Source organism: Aythya ferina (genome assembly GCF_964211825.1).
Source record: "Aythya ferina genome assembly, chromosome: 9".
Lineage (NCBI taxonomy): Eukaryota > Metazoa > Chordata > Aves > Anseriformes > Anatidae > Aythya > Aythya ferina.
The window spans coordinates 12,450,887-12,472,507 of record NC_140305.1 but is presented as its reverse complement, the minus strand read 5'-3'; the positions used below and the strand labels follow the sequence as shown (position 1 = coordinate 12,472,507).

The 21,621-nt window shown below is 44.6% G+C and overlaps 1 protein-coding gene across 1 annotated transcript in view; it reads right to left on the bottom strand.

The window, feature by feature from the left end:
* The window catches only part of LOC311441297 (uncharacterized protein), a 42,514-nt gene extending 21,896 nt beyond the window's left edge, over positions 1-20,618 (bottom strand). Inside the window, exons 1-5 of the mRNA XM_084529243.1 lie at positions 20,595-20,618; positions 20,456-20,499; positions 6,688-6,755; positions 4,665-4,822; positions 1,018-1,069 (exon numbers count right to left, since the gene is read on the bottom strand). Coding sequence (XP_084385369.1) covers positions 1,018-1,069; positions 4,665-4,822; positions 6,688-6,755; positions 20,456-20,499; positions 20,595-20,610 — 338 coding nt within the window. The 5' untranslated portion in view covers positions 20,611-20,618. The remainder of the gene's footprint in view (positions 1-1,017; positions 1,070-4,664; positions 4,823-6,687; positions 6,756-20,455; positions 20,500-20,594) is intronic.
* Between the last annotated feature and the right edge of the window lie 1,003 nt (positions 20,619-21,621).

Sequence of the window (21,621 nt, the reverse complement as noted above, 5' to 3'; positions counted from 1 at the left end):
ATTTTTCCCACTCTCTACTTAATGCAACAACCTGCAGCATCAAGCAGTACCTCTGCTAAGATGCTGAGCACCCTGGTTTTCCACTGGTATCTCACCCCTTTAGATTCAGAGGCTTTCATCTCTTTTGATGAACACTAAAGCTGTTCCTCCCCATGTAGCTATACCTCGAGCACTTTTGCTCTGAGTCTGTGAATCACCACCTCAGGCTCTCCCTGTGTTTCCCCGCTACCTCTCAGCCCACTCACCTCATCCACGTCTATCTGATGGAGATAAACAAAGCAAAGTGAAGGCTTAGTGAAGTCTCAATGTAACAGGGGAAAAAAAAAAAAAAAAATATATATATATATATATATATATATATAAAAACAGTTAGCAAGTTACTTGTTAGGATGAAACTCAATCCACCCACACCCAGCTCAAATATTTATCTCTGGAGGAACTGGACCAGAACAGCAGCTGAAAGCTAAATTCTGTGGGCAAGTCAGAATGCCCCGGCTCCTTTTAGCCTGTGCAGAAATGGCCATTGCAGACCTCACTCAATTTCTGATCTGGTTCGCAGTGCTCCCTGCTTACTGCCGGGGGCACCCAGCCAGGCAGGCAGGTGGCCACAGCATGGCTCAGACACAGCCCAGAGCAGGAGCCTGACCTTAACCACAGCCTGTGAGCAAGGGAGGGAAGCCCTGGGGAGGCCCCGAGGAAGCTTTTAATACTGGTGTTCTCTATTTTAATTACATCAATGAGAAGATGAATTAATTATATTTCTTTACAAGTTTAGCTTTGTTTGTTTTTTCCTAATGATTAAAAAGTACCCAAATTCACACCTTATTGGCGATGGTGTAAGAAACAGCATGCAGCATATGTTGTATTTGGTTATAGTAGTTAATCTTGAATTCAGTCAAGCTCCAACACGTTTCACCTAGATAACGAGTTACTATATCCCAGCTAAATCACAGTAACCACCCACGTGCTTACTTTTAAACAATAACAAACATGACACAATTGATTAAAAGGACATACTTTATGATTTCCATGCTCAGGTCAGTTGTTGCTCGTGTTTTTGTATCCAAACCTGGAAAAACAGATAATGCATTTCCTTCAATTTTATACCAATAACATAAGAATCATAATATGATTCTTACAGGAACTATTGGATCAATTTTGCCTTTTGTAAAGGATGTGTTGGCTTACATTCCCATCAAGAGGTTGTACATTTCAGCTACTGCTGGAGAACTTTTCTTTACAATTCAGATAATACACACAGCCAAGACTGGTCTATAATACATTTGCTGAAGCATCTGAGCAAAAATTGCTCAGATATTATAGTGTAAGGGATCTCTCTCTGTCAGAACTAGTGAAATTTCAACCTCAGATGTGGGACTGGGGAAATTAACCCAACAGGATTTGAAGAGGGTAGTTCACCTGTGACCACAAGTTGGTCCTTAGGTAGGACTCAACTGGGATCAGTCTTTTCTTTACAAGAATGGAGAAGTGTAAGCATCAAAGGGAAGCTCTGCCTGCAAGCTGTCCATTTCAAGGGCTTTTCATGTCTGTACCAGTCAGAGGAACCACTTTCTGCATCTCTCTCTCAGCAGCCTTGTCTAGACTATCACACTGAGCATCTGGGGCATTTCATAATCATCTCAAGAAGTGTGACCTTAAGTTACAAGTTACAGAGTGACCTGAAAGGTTGTTCAAGAAAAATATGGATTTGACTTCAACAATACTTCAAAAGATGTTTAGATGTAGAGCTTAGGGATATGGTTTAGTGGGGACTGTTAGCGTTAGGTCAGAGGTTGGACTCGATGATCTTGAGGTCTCTTCCAACCTAGAAATTCTGTGATTCTGTGAATACACAAATTCCTCCAGCTTAGATTTTCCTGTGCAGGTCCAAAACCACACGTTTTCTCACAACTGCAAAGAGTATTTCTTGGGTTTGTTGGATATGTTTTTTGGGTATAATCATGACAATTTTTTAAACTTCAACATCAGTGAAAACAACCCTTCACATCTCATACATGTGTTTGTCTTCTGGAAAAAAAAAAAAAAAAGGAGCAAAAGAATCAGCAATGTCCCAGAAGATGACAAGTGCTAAGATGGTCCATTCAAAAAGAAGTATCAGGTAGCTCTTTCAGAGCAAGGTTCATTTTCAGATCTTAAAAAGCATCTTCTGTGTCAGGTGTGTGCCCTAATTTGCAGGCCCAGAAGCTAATGCAGCAGGAGGTATGATGATCTGAGCAAGGTCACGAAGCCTTATGGCAAAGACAAGGGGAGCCAGGTCCCACAGGTCCCACCCACAACTCTATCACTCTCTGGATGCAGAGGCACCTGTTTTGTTGATTAAGGTACAATCTAGCGTACTTCTTACCTGATTCCTTTGAATATAATGCTCTACATACTCAATTTGATTTGTCTGCTTTGGAAGTCTGCTCCTTACTAATTCACATTCATCTGCCTAGTTGTTCTTGTTCCTTGTACACTGTCATTTTTCTAACTGCAACATATTCAACTACATCATCCTAGGCATTTTATTTGCGTGGTTCTGCTCTAACGGCTAGCTTAGCTGTTTCAAATTATGCCTTGCTTTCAGTTTTGCTTGAGTGTAAAAATGTCGTGTAAAAATGAACTACCCTCTGATGAAGGCTTTCAGACTTTCCATTTGAGGAACAGCATGCAGCTTTTTGGGGGAGCAATGGGAGAAGGATCAATCCAGCTTTTGTTTTACAGATTGCTACAATAGATAGCTTCCCCACAGGGAGTGTTACAGTACTATATTATGCTTATATAAAGGGTAATGACTAGGAACTTGGAGAACTCTACCCTTAGGAAGTGCTTGACGAGTGAGAACAGCAGGTGTGGAGGAAGGAAGAAAGACTAAATGTCTTTCTGTCCTGACTTTCTCTTCTTTTATGTTTGGAGACTGAACTTGGAGTCGGAAGCAAGTTGGCTCCTGCAGGTACTTGAAAGCCGAAAGATACGAATGTGGCAAGACAGAAAACCCAAACAAAGAGAGGAAACCACTAGCCCCAAACCCTGTTCCTAAGCAGGTTGCCTTGAAAGGAGTTGTTTTCAGCAATAGGGTGCTCTTTAGCTCACTATGGGAAAACGAGGCAATTACAAGAGGGGCTGGATATAGGAGAAAAAGCAACAGCACGCACACTGCTAAGGTGCAGCAGGGAAAGGCTGCTTTATGCTGCAAGAGCTTCTGATTGTGTCAGCAGCAAGCTGAGGAAAAAATAAAATAAAATCTTGGATAGGCTCTACAAAGCCATTTTGGCCCACACAAACCTTAAATGCAAAAAGTATCATCTCAGCCCTTGTAGACATAATGCTAAATGTGCCTTTTTGTTGCAAAACAGCATAATGAACCCACCACAGGAAAAAAAATAAAAAATCAAAAGAGATATTGATCTGTTTCACATATAATAGACAAAAAATATGTAAAACCCACAAAGGGAAGACCCCAAAACTGCCACCAAGATGCACGTCCAGCTGAAGTCTAAGCTGCACATGGCTGCAGCAGACACAGCTGCCTTAGGCAGCAGCTCAAGGAAAGCAAGCAAGCTTCTTGTGCTAAAGCAAAGTCACATCCCTGAGCAAAGGCAGCCACGAGAAGTGTCTGCATTCATGGATGTTACACTCAAGAAGGGCAGGAGCAGAAGCCATCACATGCAGGGCCACTCTCCTGTTCCTACTCGTTTCTCGAGACTCCGGCCTTGACCAGCCTCTCCCCCTTTCACAGTGCTTTGAAGCAGTTTTAACAAGACTTCCTCTGCCTCCCGCTGACTATTTAGCCCTTCTCTCCACACAACACACCAAACAGCCACAAACACAGACTGGAATAGCCAATGGCTATGGTGTGCATCCATTTCTAGGCTGTGTTTTATGAAACCAGCAGCTCACAAACAAGCAGACAAAAAGATGGTAAAAAAGTAAAACATCAGTGACCATGCTGGACAGCAACAGTGCTCCGCAAAGAAGGAGACACAAAGACAACAAAATAGAGACAAATTAAAATGACTCTACCAGTCACAATACCACAAAGACAATACAAGTCATAACTGAATACTAAGGGAGACTACGGAGACTGAAACTCCAAGCACAGTCAGTGCAGAACTACTACATTAGCCTAAAACACAATTTAATCCACAAAGCTGTGATGCAAAAGCTGTAGCAAATGAATATATGACAGACACACAAGCAACCAGAAACAAAGCAAGAATGACCTCCACAGTCCCCCCAACATCTCTGCAAGAGAAAACATCAAATGGTATTTGAAGGAGAGGGATGGCTCTCAAGCACACTACAACCAGAACTCAGTGAGAGGAGAGCAATATAGCAATACTTTATGAGAGCAATATATAGAGGGGATGCACTACATTAAGAAAAAAAAAATAAAAAGAAAATCATCATTAGTGCAATAGACATTTCTGGTCTAGAGAACTCCCCCACACTGGATAAGCTGCAAGGCAATGGAGCCTAGCAAATAATGGATTTGTATGCGAGTGAGCAAATTCACCACTGGTCAGAGAGCTCCCATCCAAATACAACTGGCTGTGGAAATACTAATTCTTATGGCAGAAGCAATAGAATTTGGCAAAGTCTAGCTCTGGAAGCAGAGCACACACAAGACACACACTTCAGCACCAGGGAAGCCGCAGCCTTACCATAGCCTAGACACTGGCAGTTGGAGGTGCAGGGATGGGAATGCTGTCCAGGATCCAGTCTGCAGGGGAAGATCTTCTGTGTCACCAGCAAGTTGCACAAGCCAGGCTCCAAGCGATTAGGATCCTCTCTGATGCTGCTACGCCGCTCTATGTGTGAACTGCCAACATACGGTTTAAGATCTGGCATACAAGGACTAACTCCTCTTTGATTGCTGGAAACAGCCAGGAGGGGAGAGCTAAAACCAAGATGAAACTGATACAGGATCATACACAAGCGATTTCCCATCTCCAGGTTACAACCCCATACCACACAGTGAAAGCCGCACAGCTGACATCCAGAGATATTACAGAGACTCAGAGATTATTAGGACTTGTGAATGATCTAATAAAACATCTTCCTAGTCCTGCTGTCCCCCAAAGGCAATGCCTGGACAAACACACATTACAGCTGCATTAAGACAACAGAGCTGCTATATAAAACAAGAAGCTTTCTCAGAAATGCCATAATAAGAATGAAGGTGAAATCAAACCAGTGGCAGAGAATGGGGACCTAAGCTATCCCTCATTCAAAAAAAGCAGCTAATACCTGCAGTCATAATAATCGATGGAATAAGTCCGTCTTGCCTTAAAACCTGCATGTAAAAAAGGATGCAATGTGTGTGTGTGTGTGTGTGTGTGTGTATATATATATATATATATTCAGAGTCAGTAAAGGCTTCAGGAAGGAAACCGCAAACAAATGCAGAGTGTTTTTTTTTTTTTTTAAAGCTACAGTCTGCAGTCCAAAATATTTCCTTTGCCACCCACTGAATCTGAAATACCACTACTTTGCCATGTGCTGCAGAATGGGGGAATGTCCTCAAGGCTGCGTCTCTCCCCTAGCATTCTCCCAGCATCAGCAGGGGCTGCTGTGATCCCAGCCCTGACAGAAGTTCAGAAAACTGCCCAAAGACAAGAAAAGTATCAAGCAAGCTAGCCAGCTTCAATGCCAGGCTTGGACAGCCTCCAGGAGCTACATGAGGCCAAGCTTTCTTCTGCAGGGGCTCCCACCCACCTTCCTGCCCAGATGAGCATTTCAGCCTTCATCCAGAGACCCCCAAGTCCACCTGCACCCTTCCTGAGAGTTTCTGCTTTTCTGCAGGTTAAGTTACAGAGGAGAGAGTATGTCGGAGGTCTGGAAAGTGACAAATGAGTGTCGAAATGCTGATCAGAAAAGAGGCAAATATGAAGTGCACACCATCCTCGAGAGACCTTAGAGCAAAGTAGGAAGGAGCCTGGCATCAAGAACAACACCTTAGCATTAACTGCTTCTCGTCGGCCTTCTGGAGAACTGTCAGGTGCGGCTGCAGGAAGCACTACAAAAAATACAGTGAAGCTGTTTGGCAACAGGTTAATCCCAACACATGCTTGTTCAGACAGCGGGCTCCAGGTTGCTTGCTGTGCTTTTGTATCATTTACCTGGGAAGGAAATAGAGCCAGATCATTAGCACTGGGCTACAGTAACAGCAAGAGCAGAATCAGCAATTCAAATAGCTATGAATTAACTAAAGAAAAGCTGCAGAAGAAAAGAGCAGGGCAGCAAGCCACTGCTGGACAGAGAAGGACTCCTTCTGGAGACTTGAGCCATGCTAGAAGTCTGCATCCAGACTAGCACCTCTTGCTCCCATGTGACTCCAGCTAGCAGTGCTGGTAAGAGGGCAAGAGATAAAGACAACACGTAGGTGATCGTCGGTGTTGCTGCGATGAGCAAGCTAAGGATCACAGGATTACAGCCAGCCTGCCTGCCTTCTCTGGGACAAACAGCCCCTTTCTGCAGGACCAGCCACACATGGGAAGGAAGTTAGATCAAACACACATATCCCCCCACTCCTGAAACACCCCTAAATCAGAACAATCCCCACAACGAGCCCAAGACAAAAGCGGCAAGCAGAGGAAGGTGAAACAGGAGCAAAGAGACTTGGTGAGCAGGAAGGACGGAGCACCAGCTGACAGGCCTCCCACAGATGCCAGCAGAGACACTCACCATTGCAGGCAGGTCCCGCATGAGGCCCTAACCTGCCAGAAGACAATCTTGCCCCAGGATCGCATCACCTGCAGGAGAGATGCTCTTGCTGCATTTTCAGATGCAAACCGCAGATGACAAGAAACACACTGTGAAGCACAACCAGAGCACCTTACACAGATGGAGCGTATGGGATTCAGGCTCCTGCCTGCCGTGCCATGGGAAAGCAACGGTGCTAAGACAGATGGCAGAGGGCACTGGGATAAACTGGGACAGCAGGGGACCAGGAGACTGCAGAGTCTCCATATTTGAGGATCCTGCGAGCAAGACAACATCCATCTGTCAGGGACGGTTAAGCAGCGTTGCTCTGGTTGGGGTTGGAGACCACCGACCACCCTGCTCTGCATGGCTAGGCCTCCTCTGAGGCCTGGGGACATTCATTAGAGCTGTAAAGCTCAAATAAACACCGTAACCGTGCTCCCACAGCCCGGCTGTGCCAGAACAGGGGTGCACCTGGTTAGTAACATCACACAGTGTTCATCCCATGTTTCCTTCACTGGGACCAGGAGGACAGTGGGGATGGTATTCCCACTTGGTCAGCGCTGACAGCTCGCTCACGGGAGTCGAAGTCGCGTGAAGTCAGTGAGAGGTGCTGCCTACCCGGGCTGGAGTGGTTATTGATTTCCTACGTGACCTTGGCTAAGTCACTTAACCTCAGTTTCCTCATCTGTATATTGGGAATTATGGGACTTGCAGAGTGCCACAAATTCATCAGAGGGAACTACTTAAGAGTCCTATTATGAATTAATGGGATTTCCCACTTCAAAATTACTCCTTTGAGGACTGAAGCAGTTGGACTGGGATATTCATAACCCTGACTCCTTCTGTAAGTGCAGAGCATTTTATTTTACGGTTTTTCCCCCTAAAAACACCCATGTAAATCATCTAGCTCAGGAGCACACGGTGTAAGCATGCCCAGGTTCAAGGCTCTTTACAAACACTTGCTTAAATGACTTTGGCCTTGTCAGTCATCCATACTAACAAGCCCCTCTCCTTGCCCAATTCATATGGTTCCAACCATACGGAGTTTCACACCGTGAGCTGTTGTGGTAAGAAGCTCAGCTGGGTTCTCGTAGTGTGAAGTCTGTTCAAATTAAGCTGCAAACTGTCACGCAATGGCTCCCTGGAAGAAGTAAAAATCCAAAGAATCATCTTAAAAACTAAATGTAGTTGTGGTGTCTTGGTAAGCCCAAAAAGGCTGGTTCCAAGGTCCTACTGCATCTGCGGTGCAAGCTAATACAATCCCATCACCCATAGCAAGGTCCTGATCACTTGATAACCCCTGCAGAGCCAGACCTGCAGCTCCCTGGGCTGCACTTTGTGCTACTGCCTGGCATAAAACCAGCACTTTGCTTCCAAGGACCAACCAGTGCATTGATTTGCAAAGCAATTCAAGGTACCTTGAGGATGAAACAGGCTAGTGTGGTGAGAAGCTTAAAACAAAAGGCTTCTCTACAGTGGGTACTTTTTCCAGGGAAGCTAAGATAACAATATTCAGTGTTTGCGCCTTACCACAACCAGCACTCTGTAAGCACACTCAATGATCAATACCCACAGACGGAAACATCCCTTCAAGACCACAGGACTAAATCCAAAGAGCTTTCCTATGCTATTCCTATGCTAACTTGTTCCTCCCTGGGGAGTTAAAACACTTCCGAGACTGAGAAATACCTCTGCCCCATCACACTCCCTCACTCCTTCCTCACCCTTCCCTTCATCCTCCACACAGTTGCTTGGTATTTATTCTCTTCCATTTTATTTGGATTTTCTCTGAGCAGAGTCATTAATCTTCCCCATAGACGCACAGCTCTGACAGCTAGGGTCTTGACACCTCCAGTGCCAGTGAAGGACATTCTCATACTCTTCTTTTTGCTTTTTAGTTCCTTTCTCTTTATAAAGAAACCCTTCATACCTCACCAGCCACAGGGTTTTGATTAGAAGGCCATGCAGACCGGGGTCATGTGAACTGGAGACAAGGGGGCTGTGGGGGAGGAAGGCGAGGGGAGAGGATGCGACTCCCACAAGGAACTCCCAGGTCCCACTGAAAAGGTCAGCATGCTTTTGAGTCATCTGCACTGCTCCCTGACACAAAAAAATATACTCAGCCCAGTGCAGAGATACTTGATAAAGAGTCTAATGAAGTGGAAAGAGTGTTGCACGGAAAGAATAGGCCTCTCTCATCCTGACATCCCATGATGCTCCATCAAGTTGCTATGGAGACTTAAAAGAGAAGGGGGTTTTGTTGTCTTGAAGGGCCTTCTCCCTTCCCAGCAACCTTGACCTTTTCCAGGTTTGCGTGTTTGTGTGTATATGTATTTTAAAAAGAAAAAAGAGATAAGGAATTCCATTTCTTCTTATCTGGTCATGGCTCAGTGGCTGGCACTGATGCATGTGGGGGGCCATCAGCCTGTCTCAGTGTGTAGATTTGGAGAGGATAAGAGCATGAAAATGCAGAGGGGAACAGTTAATTAAGGCTGATATTGCAAAGGACGCTGTTTGTTGAATAATGAATTCCATATGCTTCAGAAACACAAGTGCAATTAAAGGTGTGAGAGATGAAGGGCAGGAGAGAAGTGATGGGTCATACATTACCATACAAAATGGCCCCACTGGCCCTCCAAAGCTAGGGGTTCAAATAAAAACACTACGTGTATTACAACCAGAGATTATTTCTCATAAACAAGGCAGAGGTGTTGCTGCCAGTACCCACGGGTGAAGGAGGGTTACCTGGAGTTGACAGCCATTAGAGAGTGATGTGAGAGTCATTTAGACAGGTCGCAAGCAGCTCGCTTTATCTGATACCTAAATCAAGATGAATATGGAGTTAAGCAGACAGGCTAATGCAGAATAATGCTGCTTGTAAGATGTTCATGCTCATTCCGTACCCATTATCCAAAAAAGCTACCTACTTTCCATTTTCAGCCAGCCATACAGTCAAACTGAGATGTTCAGAGATGGGGCTGTCGCTAGCAGCCCACAAATTGCCCCACCTTTGTCCCTCCCAATGCCTGATGCCATCTACATCCCACTAAGACGCACGCCACCCTCCCCACCTCCTTCCCAACGGGAGAGGGAGAAACCTGGCACTGGTGTTTGTGCCCTCAGCTTGGGTCCTCTCCTGCCTACAGATCCTGCTATTTCCCAGGGCATAAGCTTCTGTGCCCTTGTGTGCCATGGGACAGATAAGTGAGAAAAGATGATGGAAAAACATTAATTTTGCAGGACAAAAGCCCTCTGCTTGGCTTAAGAAAATTTTAATACCAAAAGGGGAACAAAGACAGGAATCATCCCTGCCATAACCTCTCCAACAGAAGCAAAAAACAGCCAGTGAACTCGACCTGAGCACACAGCCACCTCCAGGATCAAGGCCTGGATTTGGATGGAGTGCTGCACTGCCCAGCCCCATCCTTAGCAGCTGAGGGTAATTCATGTCAAGTAAGAAAATCAGAATTTGACACCATCTTGCACCTGGTTTGCTCGCACTGTAGACTAATGAGAATCTGCTCTCTAGGACATCTTTGAACTCCTTTCAGTGATCCGTAATAGAAGCATCCCAGGGTCAGACTTCTGTCCGTTAGGGATTTAGCCTCTCTGACCCTGAGGAGATCTAGGATAATGTTTACGGTCACCACTAACCCTGTGTCTGTGCACCCCTAAATTAATTCCTTACCTTGCAGAAACTCGGGTCAGCGCCATGCTAATCTGAATGAAACCCCTGACAAGTAATCTTGGCAGCTGTCTGTTCTCCACCCTCCGAGCCTGGGTAAGCTTTCTCAGATTCTGACTCACTTGAAGCAACTCCACTGCACTTGCTGGTCCTGACAGCTTGCCACATTACCGCTCCAAGTGAGAGGAGAGTACAGAAAAAAATCATAACAAAATTATTGGAAAATATTTCTCTTTCAGCTGAGAGTGCTGTTGATACGATCGCCTTTTCATTTTCTGCAAGAGTATGTGCGCGCGTATGTGTGCTTCTCTCCCCACCCTGTCTCTCAAACTTATGATGTGAGCAGTCGCCTGGGCTTGTTTGTCCATTCCCAGCCTGCCAAACCATTTTCAATAATAAGATCCATCTCCTCCTGCTCAAGGCTGTATTGTCTTCATATCCTTGGAGATCAGATGTCTGTTCTCCCTTTTATCACTTGAGCTGCACGTGTTTTGATTGTAAACACCCTGATAACACTCTTGTTAGCCCCTCACAAGTGAAATAATAAAGGATAGATAACATTTCTAGCCATGATACTTATACTGTCATCCTACACTGAGATAACAAGGAGCAGAAAGCCTGTGAGTCTGTCTTGCTCCGATAAGGATCTTGTCACCATAGATACAAAAGAGATAAACTTTCTAAAATAATATCCTTGTTCATGTCACTTTGCTCAAGTTGGATAATAGATGGTGCAATTCCTCCCTCTCCCCCCCATGAAGTATATTTATGGTTTCTACCATTCACATCACTAGTGAAACAAGACCTTGATGTGTTACAAGGCAGGCAGAGTACACAATAATTCACATTTCTCACCCAGGTGAGAGCAGCTGACAGATATCATCTCGCATGACGACGTTTTGTGGGCATCCGTGAGGAAACGGTTGTGATCCCAAGCACATTGCCTGGCAGACTGAAGAACACGCCTGAGGCTTCTTGCAGAAGGGTGCTAACGCCATGGCCCAGACAAACATGAGTTGTCTGCACACAGGCCTGCTACATCTCCCTGTTCACAAAACTTACCCAGAACCAGCAGAGCCTACTGCAGCAGCAAAACCAGGATGCCACCAGCTGAAGCCACTGTCCTTCTGCCATTTGTGCTCTCAGAGACCGATTACGTGGAGGTGAAGGACTGCATTAGCCAGACAGGCTGCAGGTTGCACACAGGTGAACACACATTTTCTCCTAGAATAACAGTCATGCAGAAGGGTGCAGTTGACCCAAGACCATAAAGCTAGGGGCAGGAACAAACCCCGATGCCTTACCCCAGGCCAGACTCTGCAAAAGGTCGCTCTTCACCACACAGCACCAGCAGAGAACAGGACAGGGCAGGGTGTAAATGACACAGCCCACGTCCCACCAGCCTTGCTCTGACAGCCCTGGGAACAAAGAGAAAAAGCCTACACAAATTTATTGCTTTTCCAGGACGCATCACAGCTCTCTTGCCAGAGGATCCTTTGTGCTACCAAATCTGCCCCATGTTCCTCAATGGCCCAAATTCTTCCCATCTCTCCCGATGGGACAATTTAGGGCCCTTGGTGTGGTGACAATGACAACGATGCTATACCCTTTCCCCTTGATTTTGATGTCTGAAAAAGATAATCCTGCCCAGGGAACAGAGCACTGGAGCAGGTGCCAACATTCAGAGCCTGTCTTTATCCATGGTAACTACAAGAGATGCTTGACATTTATGTGTTGAAGCATTTCTTAAATGAAAAATGGCTTTGCAATCAAAATGAATACGTGTGCAGAAAATCTCCAGTTTGGTTGAAAGTTGCCAGGCTTATAAATTGGAAGCTGAATATTTCTCTAATAAAGTAAAATAAAACACAATAAAATTATAACAGTTATTCAAGAAATACACCCAGTTATTCCAAACCACTGTACCCCTTTAGAGTTGCATTTTTGTTTGTTTGATTTTAGGGAAGTATTTTTATTCTTAATAATACTTTCTTAAGTATTTAAAAGTATGGAAATAAAATGCTTTTAAATTGACTTTTGCTACAAAAGTATGAGGTGAAGCACCTGGCAGTAGTCTGCCATACTTAGCTGTCTCCTTGCAAATGGCAACAATCACCATAAAAGCAGCTGACATTTTACTGGTGACTGGTTTGTATGGTTTCCATACCATAGGAATATAAGAATTTATTCTCCTCGTGGTAAATATTGACCCTGGCTCGCTTCACTGAATATTTACCTCTTGGGTCAATAAATCATCATGTTCATCTCAATAGAAGTCAGTATCTGCTTATTATTATATTAACCTTTATGAGGCAGATAGCAGTTGTTTTTCCCTATAATATGATATTGCACAAATTGGATAACTAAGAAAGATTTCTTTGTGATAGAATTTTTGACTTCCAACTTTTTTGCTCAATTTGAGGCACATAAAATGAAACATTTAATGCACCACATGGAGCTGCTTTTCTTTTACAGTTGGCTTTTGGCAAATATATTAAGAGTCCTAGAACAAGTCTTGGGACACCTGAAAGATCTGCACATGGATGTGTCTTCTGGCCAACATGGTGAAATTGCTGCACCCTTTGGCTCTCACAGGCAGCTGCACGTGGTCAAACTTTTGTCTTGGCCAGGTGTTATTAAGCCTTATGAGAGCACACATCACAGGATGCAGTGAAATGCAGCCAAGATATGGGAAGAAGAGGAAAACAGATACGCGATTTTGTGAGGAAGGATGGCTCGGCAGAAGGACAAGTGGAAGGAAGGATGGACAGAAAGAAAGAAGTCTGACGGGAAAAAAAGGAATCTTCATTAAACAGCAGAAAGGCCATGTGCTGAAGCTGAGCCTGGTCTCTGTTCACCAACATGCAGGAACATTTTGGAAAAAGGAGATACCTGGTGAGGCAATGCTTGCTCCCCTCTCATCTCCAGCCTTTGTAGATTAAAGAGAACATGGCACTTCTTCAAAAGTGCAGAAGACAGCCTTGACATTCTGGCAAATTCATCCCTTCAATAAAAATAAATGATTTCCAAGGCTGCATGTGAGATATGGCTACACATATGGCTGGCACATTTTCCTACACATTGCTTGAACTATCACTATCTACCTCATTGCTTCGTAAAGCACTATGAGATACAGCTTCTCAACTATTAAAATTACAGTATAAAACATAACTCTCCTTCATATGGTAAGCTCAAAAGCTCTTTTAAATATGATATACACTCTCCTTCCCTTCGAATCTAGATTTTAACTGTGCTTCCTTCACATGAAAGTACTGCCCACAGATGCCATCCAGACTTGCCACCCAGAGGAAACTAAGTACTGCCCGTATGTTTAATTTATCTGGTACTCCAGTACATACTCTGGTACAAAGCTGCCCAGTGAGTGGGGCTGAGTATTATAAAAGAGAAAAGACTGAATGAGAATGATATTGTGCCAGAGGCTGGAGTAGAAAAGGAACAGTACAAAGTCATATTCATAATCAGTATAAAACAATGCTGAAGTTTGCTGATTTATGGTGGACATAACTGTGGTCCCAAACATCCCTCTGTTTATAAACACTCATTTCCAAAGGCTTCTGAGCTGCTGAACAAAAACAAACTCCAGCCATGATATGTGATAAACAGGAAACAAGCCAGAGCAAATACTGCAGTGGGAACAAAGCCTGGGATAGCAAATACAGAGCCACAAGGGACAGATACCACACAAAACACGAGCGAAGCACACTCTCGTGCATGGTGTGAACACCTACTGTCAAGCAAAGGTTAGAACTCAGCTGCAGCCTTGAGGGCTGCAACACTAGGTTTGTCAATGTGGAGAACCAAGCCACATTTTAGAGCAACATAGCAATGTTACTATAACAAAAAAGCAAAATAGCAAAAAAGGGGATTGTCACCTTCAAAATACAACAGAACTGCAAGGCTGGGTACTTGGTCTAGATGGCTTCAGCTGACAATAAAATCCAGGTTAATCCAGGCAGATGCTGCGGCTCTGTCAGCAAATGGTGGCTCCAGAAAAGCCAGCCAAGAAGTAACTGTTCCTCCTCTCACGTGCTAGGCAAAAGCCTGGCTTTGTAGAATTTCCTCTTCAGCCAAGGCACCCAACTTCTCCAGCCAGGAAAAGAGGAAAAACATTCCTGAGCAGCTCCATGGGGCAAAGTATGTCTAGTTCCCTTCGCCAGGAAGGGGATGGACTACAGTCATCTCAGCCAGCCTAAGAACAATGTGAGCATCATTAACAGAGCAGAGAAGGCAATGTCAGACAGCACACTGAACAGGAGCTGGGGACAGGCTGCCACTACGCTGTGTGAGCCCAGGCTTGTTCCTTGGCCAGAGGCTGCAGCGTGCACAGGGACAGGAAGGACAGCAACATCAGCCACTGCACCACTTCATCACCAGCCAGCTTTCAAATGCACCCATCCTGCCTCCAAAATCCAGAGCTCTGAGGATCAAGTATACCTCTACTCAAGGGCATGTTTCAAGCTGATGGGGCTTTACAGCAGGGAAAAGGGTGAAAACCCCAAGCCTGCGTCCCAGAGACAGGAGGCTTCCTTCTGTGACTGGAAGGCAGTGGCCGAGCAGCACATACTGGAGGGGGGTTACATGCAGTCCAAAAACTTTTTGCCTTTTTTGTCTTGTTTTTCATGTGATGGAATTGTAGGTTTTCCTGCTGCGCTTTAAAAAGGGCAGAAACAATAACCTTTGTAATTAGTACTTGGCAGAGCAAGCTCCTGTCCACAATAAATTAACGGAACCAATTAGGGAGGAGGAAAAAATAATCAGATGCCATAAGGTACGTCCTGGCTGTGCCAACCTATGAGCAGAGGCCATTCTGGAGCACAGTCAGGCGGGGATATCCCAGTGGGTCTGAGAAGGGCCAGGCCAAGACCTCCTCACAGTGCCCAAGCCTTGTCCCAGGCAAGGGAGGGGAGGAAAGTCAACGAAAGTCAACGCACACTTCTGGTTGAAGCATGTCGTATGGGATTTATTGCCTTTCTCTTGCCCCAGTGATGACGACCGCACCCTGAAAGGGCCTATCAAGGAATGAGGTGGCCAGAGACCAGTTCCCTCACGAAAGGAAGCTCACAGTTGGGATATGATGGGTGGGTAGCACTGTGTTATAACCTTACCTCCTCGATTTGTTTTCTCAAAGGTCTGCAACTTCTCCACATTGTGCCTCATGTCTATCACTACCACTCCACCTGGACAGCCCGTTCCCTGCTATCGGGACATTGTGGAGAAGCACTTCTTACCTCTATCAATACTTATGCTGCTTTAAATAACACCACTGATTTTTCAGCCTCTACCCGGTCAACTTCTCACCTCTCCATCCCAGAGCCAGAGTAAAAACTGTATTTCAACCTTACGAAGACATTTGATCCATCAACCTATGAAAGATCACTCCGAGAAGCCATTCAAATCTGCTAGGACATGAGAGATGTTGTGTGCTTCAGAAAGTGGGTAAGAAACCATAAACCAAGCAAAATGATAAACAGCAACTTGTCAAGATGGGGAGATGTACCTGGTGGGGTTCGGCAGAGATCACTGTTAGACCCATCTTTTGTCACCTCTACATTAACGAGCTGGAAAAAGAAGTAAAGAGCAAATAATAGAATTGGCAGACCAAGCTATATTAGGAGGTGTTGCCATCACCAGGGAAGGACAGGAACATAAAACAAATTAGAAGACAGGTTAGAAATCAGGGTGGAAAATAAAGAACAGGGAAGAGAAATGTCTGTCCAGACAGATTTACAGAGTGGATCAAAAGCATTCAAGCAACCAGAAATTCTGCTCTGCAAAGGATTTTGGTATTTCAAATTTGTAGGTGCTGTTAAGCAAAACCCAAAACTTTCCCCGTAATAAAGTGCCTGGGGAAACAGCATTCCTTTGACTTCAACACAATTAAAACATTGTAAAAGGCAGTCACTATGAAAGGATACACATAACATATTCCGCTCTGAAAAATATCAAAAGAGGGTATTTCAATATTGTCAGAATGCTCCCTTCACAACAAAATTTTAGCCACATTTCCATTCCAAAAGAAATTTCCCAAAGGAAAACTTCTGAAAAAATATCACTGACCAGCTCATGTCAAAATCTAACCTTCAAAGAGCCATATGTAACCCCCTTTTTGCTTGCTTGTTTGTCTAGAAAATAGAGGAAAGGAGGAACAACAGTTCCTATCACTCCTGAATAAGTGATATTCAGCATGAGGGTCCTGCAGACAACCTCAGTATTTATTCCCCAAGGTAAGTCACTCAGGGGGGAATGCAGTCCCACTGCTTAGCATCCAAAAAGCCTGGGGGTGGGGTGTTGGCCTAATTTCTCAGCCTCAGAGTACATCCAACTTTCACCTCCCAGGCTTTTTTCTCAGCAACTTTTTTTTTCCTTTAGCGCAAGCTATATAAACAGTCAATTCCCAGAAACCGGGCTGTAAGAAAATATTAATTCTCGTAAGAGCCACTAGCATGCCTCTCCGGTCAGCAGCACAGGAAGCTCAAAGGAGCAATGCAGTGTATTCGTGCACCCAGTAAAAAATCTCAAGTAGCACAACCTCAATTTTTTTTTTAATTTTTTTTTTTTTTTTAAGTAAACTCTGTCACTGCATGCAAAATAGCATTCCAGAAGCAGGTCAATGAAATAAGCAAGCAGCTGGTGGAAACATTGCTATTAAAGCCACACTTAAACCATAACACTGCGAGGCACGCTGATAGTTCACCCAGGTATCTCCAACAGTTCACCTAGATGTGGGTGCAATAGAAAGAATGAGATTGAAACAAGACAGATACACACACAGGGCCGATAGGTGTAGAAGGGCTGAAGAAATATACGGCTCTAGTATTTTAAGTACGTATACAATATTAGATGGACATGCTCAGAAATCTTTGAAGGTGACATGATGGCCTCTCAATGTGAAAGATCACTCTACCCAGAATATTTTTCCCATTCTGGCTTGCTTTCTCCTAGTGGATTAGAGAGCCAGCACATTGGACCATAAATGAATACCCAGCCAGTGCTGGCCTCCTCCCAAGCCTTAAATTGTTTATAGCCCATTCGATCTCCACTTACAGCCTTGGTTCTGCTAATCGAATCACATCTTCTTTCAATAGCCAGACTTTCCCCCCCCCCTATCCCCCCCTCCCCCACCCCTTTTAAACACCATCTTATCTAATCTGCACAATTTGCATTTTGTCAAGTCTGTACGTGGTACAGGAACCCAGTAAATCGAATTTAATGGAGCAAAGAGCTCTTATCTAAAGCTCAACAATCTTTTACTTAAGCGTGCATATTTGCGCTTAAAGTTGAGATTTGTGAAAGCTGTTTTGAATCACATTCTTTTCCTTGAGATTTAGGGAAAAACATGGGGCTAAATTGTGGCTGGGTGGAGTCTGAAATTCTCTGATTTTGCCACCATGTCTCCTTCTCCACTTCACGACCCATGCAGCAGAGATCCTGCTGCAACCTTTCTCCTCCCTGAGGAAAGAGGCTGCCTGGGATAGGCATGGCTTATCTGATGCCACATGGGCACCTCTGAATGGGAAAAAGGGCCACAGTGCAGTCCGATTCTCTAGAAGAGGTGTGTAAGTCAGCTGTGGCACAGCGAGAAACCCAGAAGAGCTCTGCATGTCTTCCAGCACCCGAAAAGCTACTGTAGCATGGTGAGCATGGTACCAGAGCAATGGCAGGCAGCACGGTGGACCTCTGAAGAGTACTTCACTGCTCCTCACTTCTCAGCTGGCTTCTGCAGCTTTCAGCCACTTTGACTTCCCAAGAGGACACGGCTGGCACGCTGTCCTTCGGGTCACTGAGAAGAAGGGAGCCTCACAGGCTGCTGCAACTCACTGCTTCCTGATTTATAAACGCTTTTTCCCCCATATTGCTTATTCACACAGAGATCTTACCTTCCACCACACATCCACACGTACTTAGAAAGCAAATACCTTGGCTAATTCTAAGGCTTTTAATAACAAGTTTAAAGATATCATTACAAATATATCTTAGAGACTAATTAACCAAAGGTTTTAGGAGAGGACCATGAGCCTACTTGCAAAAGCCTACCAGATAAACCCTTTTAGTTCCCTGTATCAAACTGGCCACGCATTTGCTGTCATTCTCCAGAGGTTCCTTCCTCCATGTCTGCAATTTCTATCTGAATTTGACCTCTAATATCCATAGCCCAGAACCACGGGTGTAGAGATGTAGGCAAAGTCTGCACATTGTTCTCCATCCCACCTCCGAAACCTGGCAAGCAGCAGCCATGTCACCTCAGCGTCCTGTGCTGCTCACTCCCTGGCTTTGGTAGGCATCACCTGTGAGACAGAGGATTCAGGGGAGTTTTATTGCCCCAAACTCACACAGGAGCCTTCAAAAGGATGACCGAAAATTGTTTCAAAGAACAGATTGCAACTCTTCGGTTGTGGCATGATGAGACCAGGGCCAGGTTTTCTCCCAGAGCTCAGCCTACAGGGTCTGAATGAAGAGCAGTGACCCCACAGTTTTGCCTCTAGGACCTACACCAAACAGTGAATCCCAAACACTCCCTCCTTGTGTCTCTGTGGTGAGCAAAGGAGTAAGGATGAGGCCAAACAACAGCTCTGGATCTGCTTGGCATTATTTTACCCAAATCAATGAACACAAAAAGGGAAAAAAACACACACGACTAACCCACAGACTCATTCACTCTTCCCCTACCGCTGCTAAAATAACCACATCCCAAAGAAACCACGTCCTTCTCCTGCTAGACTGGCTGTGTCCCATGACAGCAACAGACAGGTTTTCTTTTTCTCCTGGGAGAGCTGATTTGGAGCCTCAATTAAAGCAGATTTCAATAGACCTGAAGGCAGTAGGCTTCACAATTATTCCCTTTTTCTTTCTGTGTGTGTTTGGTCACTGAGCCTTGTTTCTCTCCACAGGGGAGTCTGCTCACTAAACCTGCTTGCTTATTTAAAACTCAGCAGCCTCAACACACTCCCATTTTGCCACCTGAGACCAAAAAACAGGAGTCCTTGAGTCATTAAAAGCAAGATGCAATTAGTGCCAACACTGACTGGCTCACTCCCTCCTATTCCATGCCCATGTCTGAAGCTCCTTCCTTTGTGAGCTCTAATGCGTGTTTAATGTGCAACTTAATTATTTGATTACAATGGCGTAATTATGTAATTGTAATGTATTGTGCAAGTTGGCTGGAAGGAGACGGGAGACATTTGCTGAGTGACGTGGGATAAACAGAATAACAACAACATCAAGGAAACAGAATAAATCTAATGAGATGATAATTTGGAGGAATAGTTAAGAAAATGGGTACTTTGGAAAATGAAAAGTAGCTGGGCTTTTTTTTTCTAAATTTTTTAAATTAATTTATTCTTCCCTCCCGCCCTTTTGTGATCAGCCAGAAATTTCTCTCGCACTGCCAAAGAGGGAGAACGCGGCTGTGCTGAAAGGGCAAAGCCAGGCAGGCTGCCGCAGGGTGTCCTGTCCCCGCCACGCTCCTCTGGCTGTCACAGCTCCTGGAAGGACAACTGAACACATGCCCGAGCCGTTCCGAGCTGGCCCCACAAACTGCTCTCACTGTTCATGTACACACGCTTTCCTGGAGTACAGGCATACAGGAGCAGTTTGGCCATAACCACTGACAATCCTACAATGCTGAAAAACCTCCCGTTTGCAATGGAAATACGGGGGGATGCAATGAGTGCTTCGTGGTAATTTATTGTAATGAGGTAATACAAGTACCTGGACAAGCCCTCCCAGCAAAGTCAGAGTGCTCTCCAACTTATGGACGCTCATATCTGTACGCTGAACCCAAAAATGAAGGGGAAATGCTAGGCAAATATGGTCAAGGTAAGCAACAACCACAGGGAAGCTCATTGCAAGAGCCATAAACCACATCTTGGAGACAGATTCCAAGTCCTGCTTTGTACAAGCCTTCTAAGCTCTCTGGTTTCTCTGCTCTCCCTCAGAGGACTTTAACAACTCCCTTTCTCCCAGTAGCAAGCACATTCTCAAGGAGACCACATCAGTAAACATGGCAAGCAGGAGTCTAGACAACCAGTTTAGCCTACTCACCAAAATTCTGCTGAGATACAGTCCACCTGCAGCATCCCGGGTTTCTGTGGGAGACATAAGCCCATGGTAAGTATTTCAGGGACACTTCCAAACCTGTTTCTCATCACTAATTACTTGATATTTGGCAGAAGGCTCAGACCAGTAAGGTTTTCCATTGCATTGTGTTTCTCCAGTCAGAGCTCTGGCGGGTAGACACCAGCCACCACCCCAGGAGAGAGATCTCTACCCACCATACGTGGCAATACGTGCTGGTGGCTTGTTTTACAGGCGACACATACATACACAACTGGGTTTATATTCATGGCTATTTCAGCCAAATTCTTCTTTTGTGAAACAGCCTTCCCAAGCCAAAATTTGGGAGATGTGGGAATCTGACCCATTTCGACAGCAAGCTGCACTCTGATCTTGTCAAAACACACATTCCAGAGCAAGTAATATTGAAACTGTTCTGATATTAGCAAAGCAAACAGAGGCAATGACAGCCTGCAGCATATCTATCTGCCAGCTATCCAAATAAGATTAGCCAAGGAGCAAACTCCGTGATATGGAAGTGGACTCTCAGTCAGCCAACTTCAGTAAACACGAGCTGCCAGCCAGAGAGAGATGATGAATGTAACCAAATAACCGCAGGTATATGCAAACTCAATTTGCCAAAAGTTGTATCATTGACTCTTACTGATTTTGGTCCAAGGGGTCTAACTGTCTCTGGGGCTTAACACAGTTTAACATCAGGGTTAAGTGCATGCTATATACAATTACAGTATAGTAAAGCTTCACACCCCAGTTTGCCCATGAAAAGAGTTGCAGGAGCTATTAAGAGAAGAGAATTCTGCCCCAGGCTCCATCCCTTCCCAGAAACACACATGTTGGATTTAGCCTCCTTTCTGAATCTGGATCAATCATCATAACCCTGAAAAATTCTGCCATCTCCTAACTCGCAGTGAGACAATGAAATATTTTCCACCAAAATAAAAAGTCAGCACTCTGAGCCAATACTTCAGGATAAAATGTTGTTTGGTGGGGTTCAGTTAATTTGTTTAAAGAAAAAATGTCATCTGAAGCCAGAGTAAAAGCATTTGTGTTTTAAAGTTAAAAAATAAAAATTTGTACGCACTCCCAGATTTAAAAAATGAATTTTTAATGGAATCCTAACAAATCAGATCTGG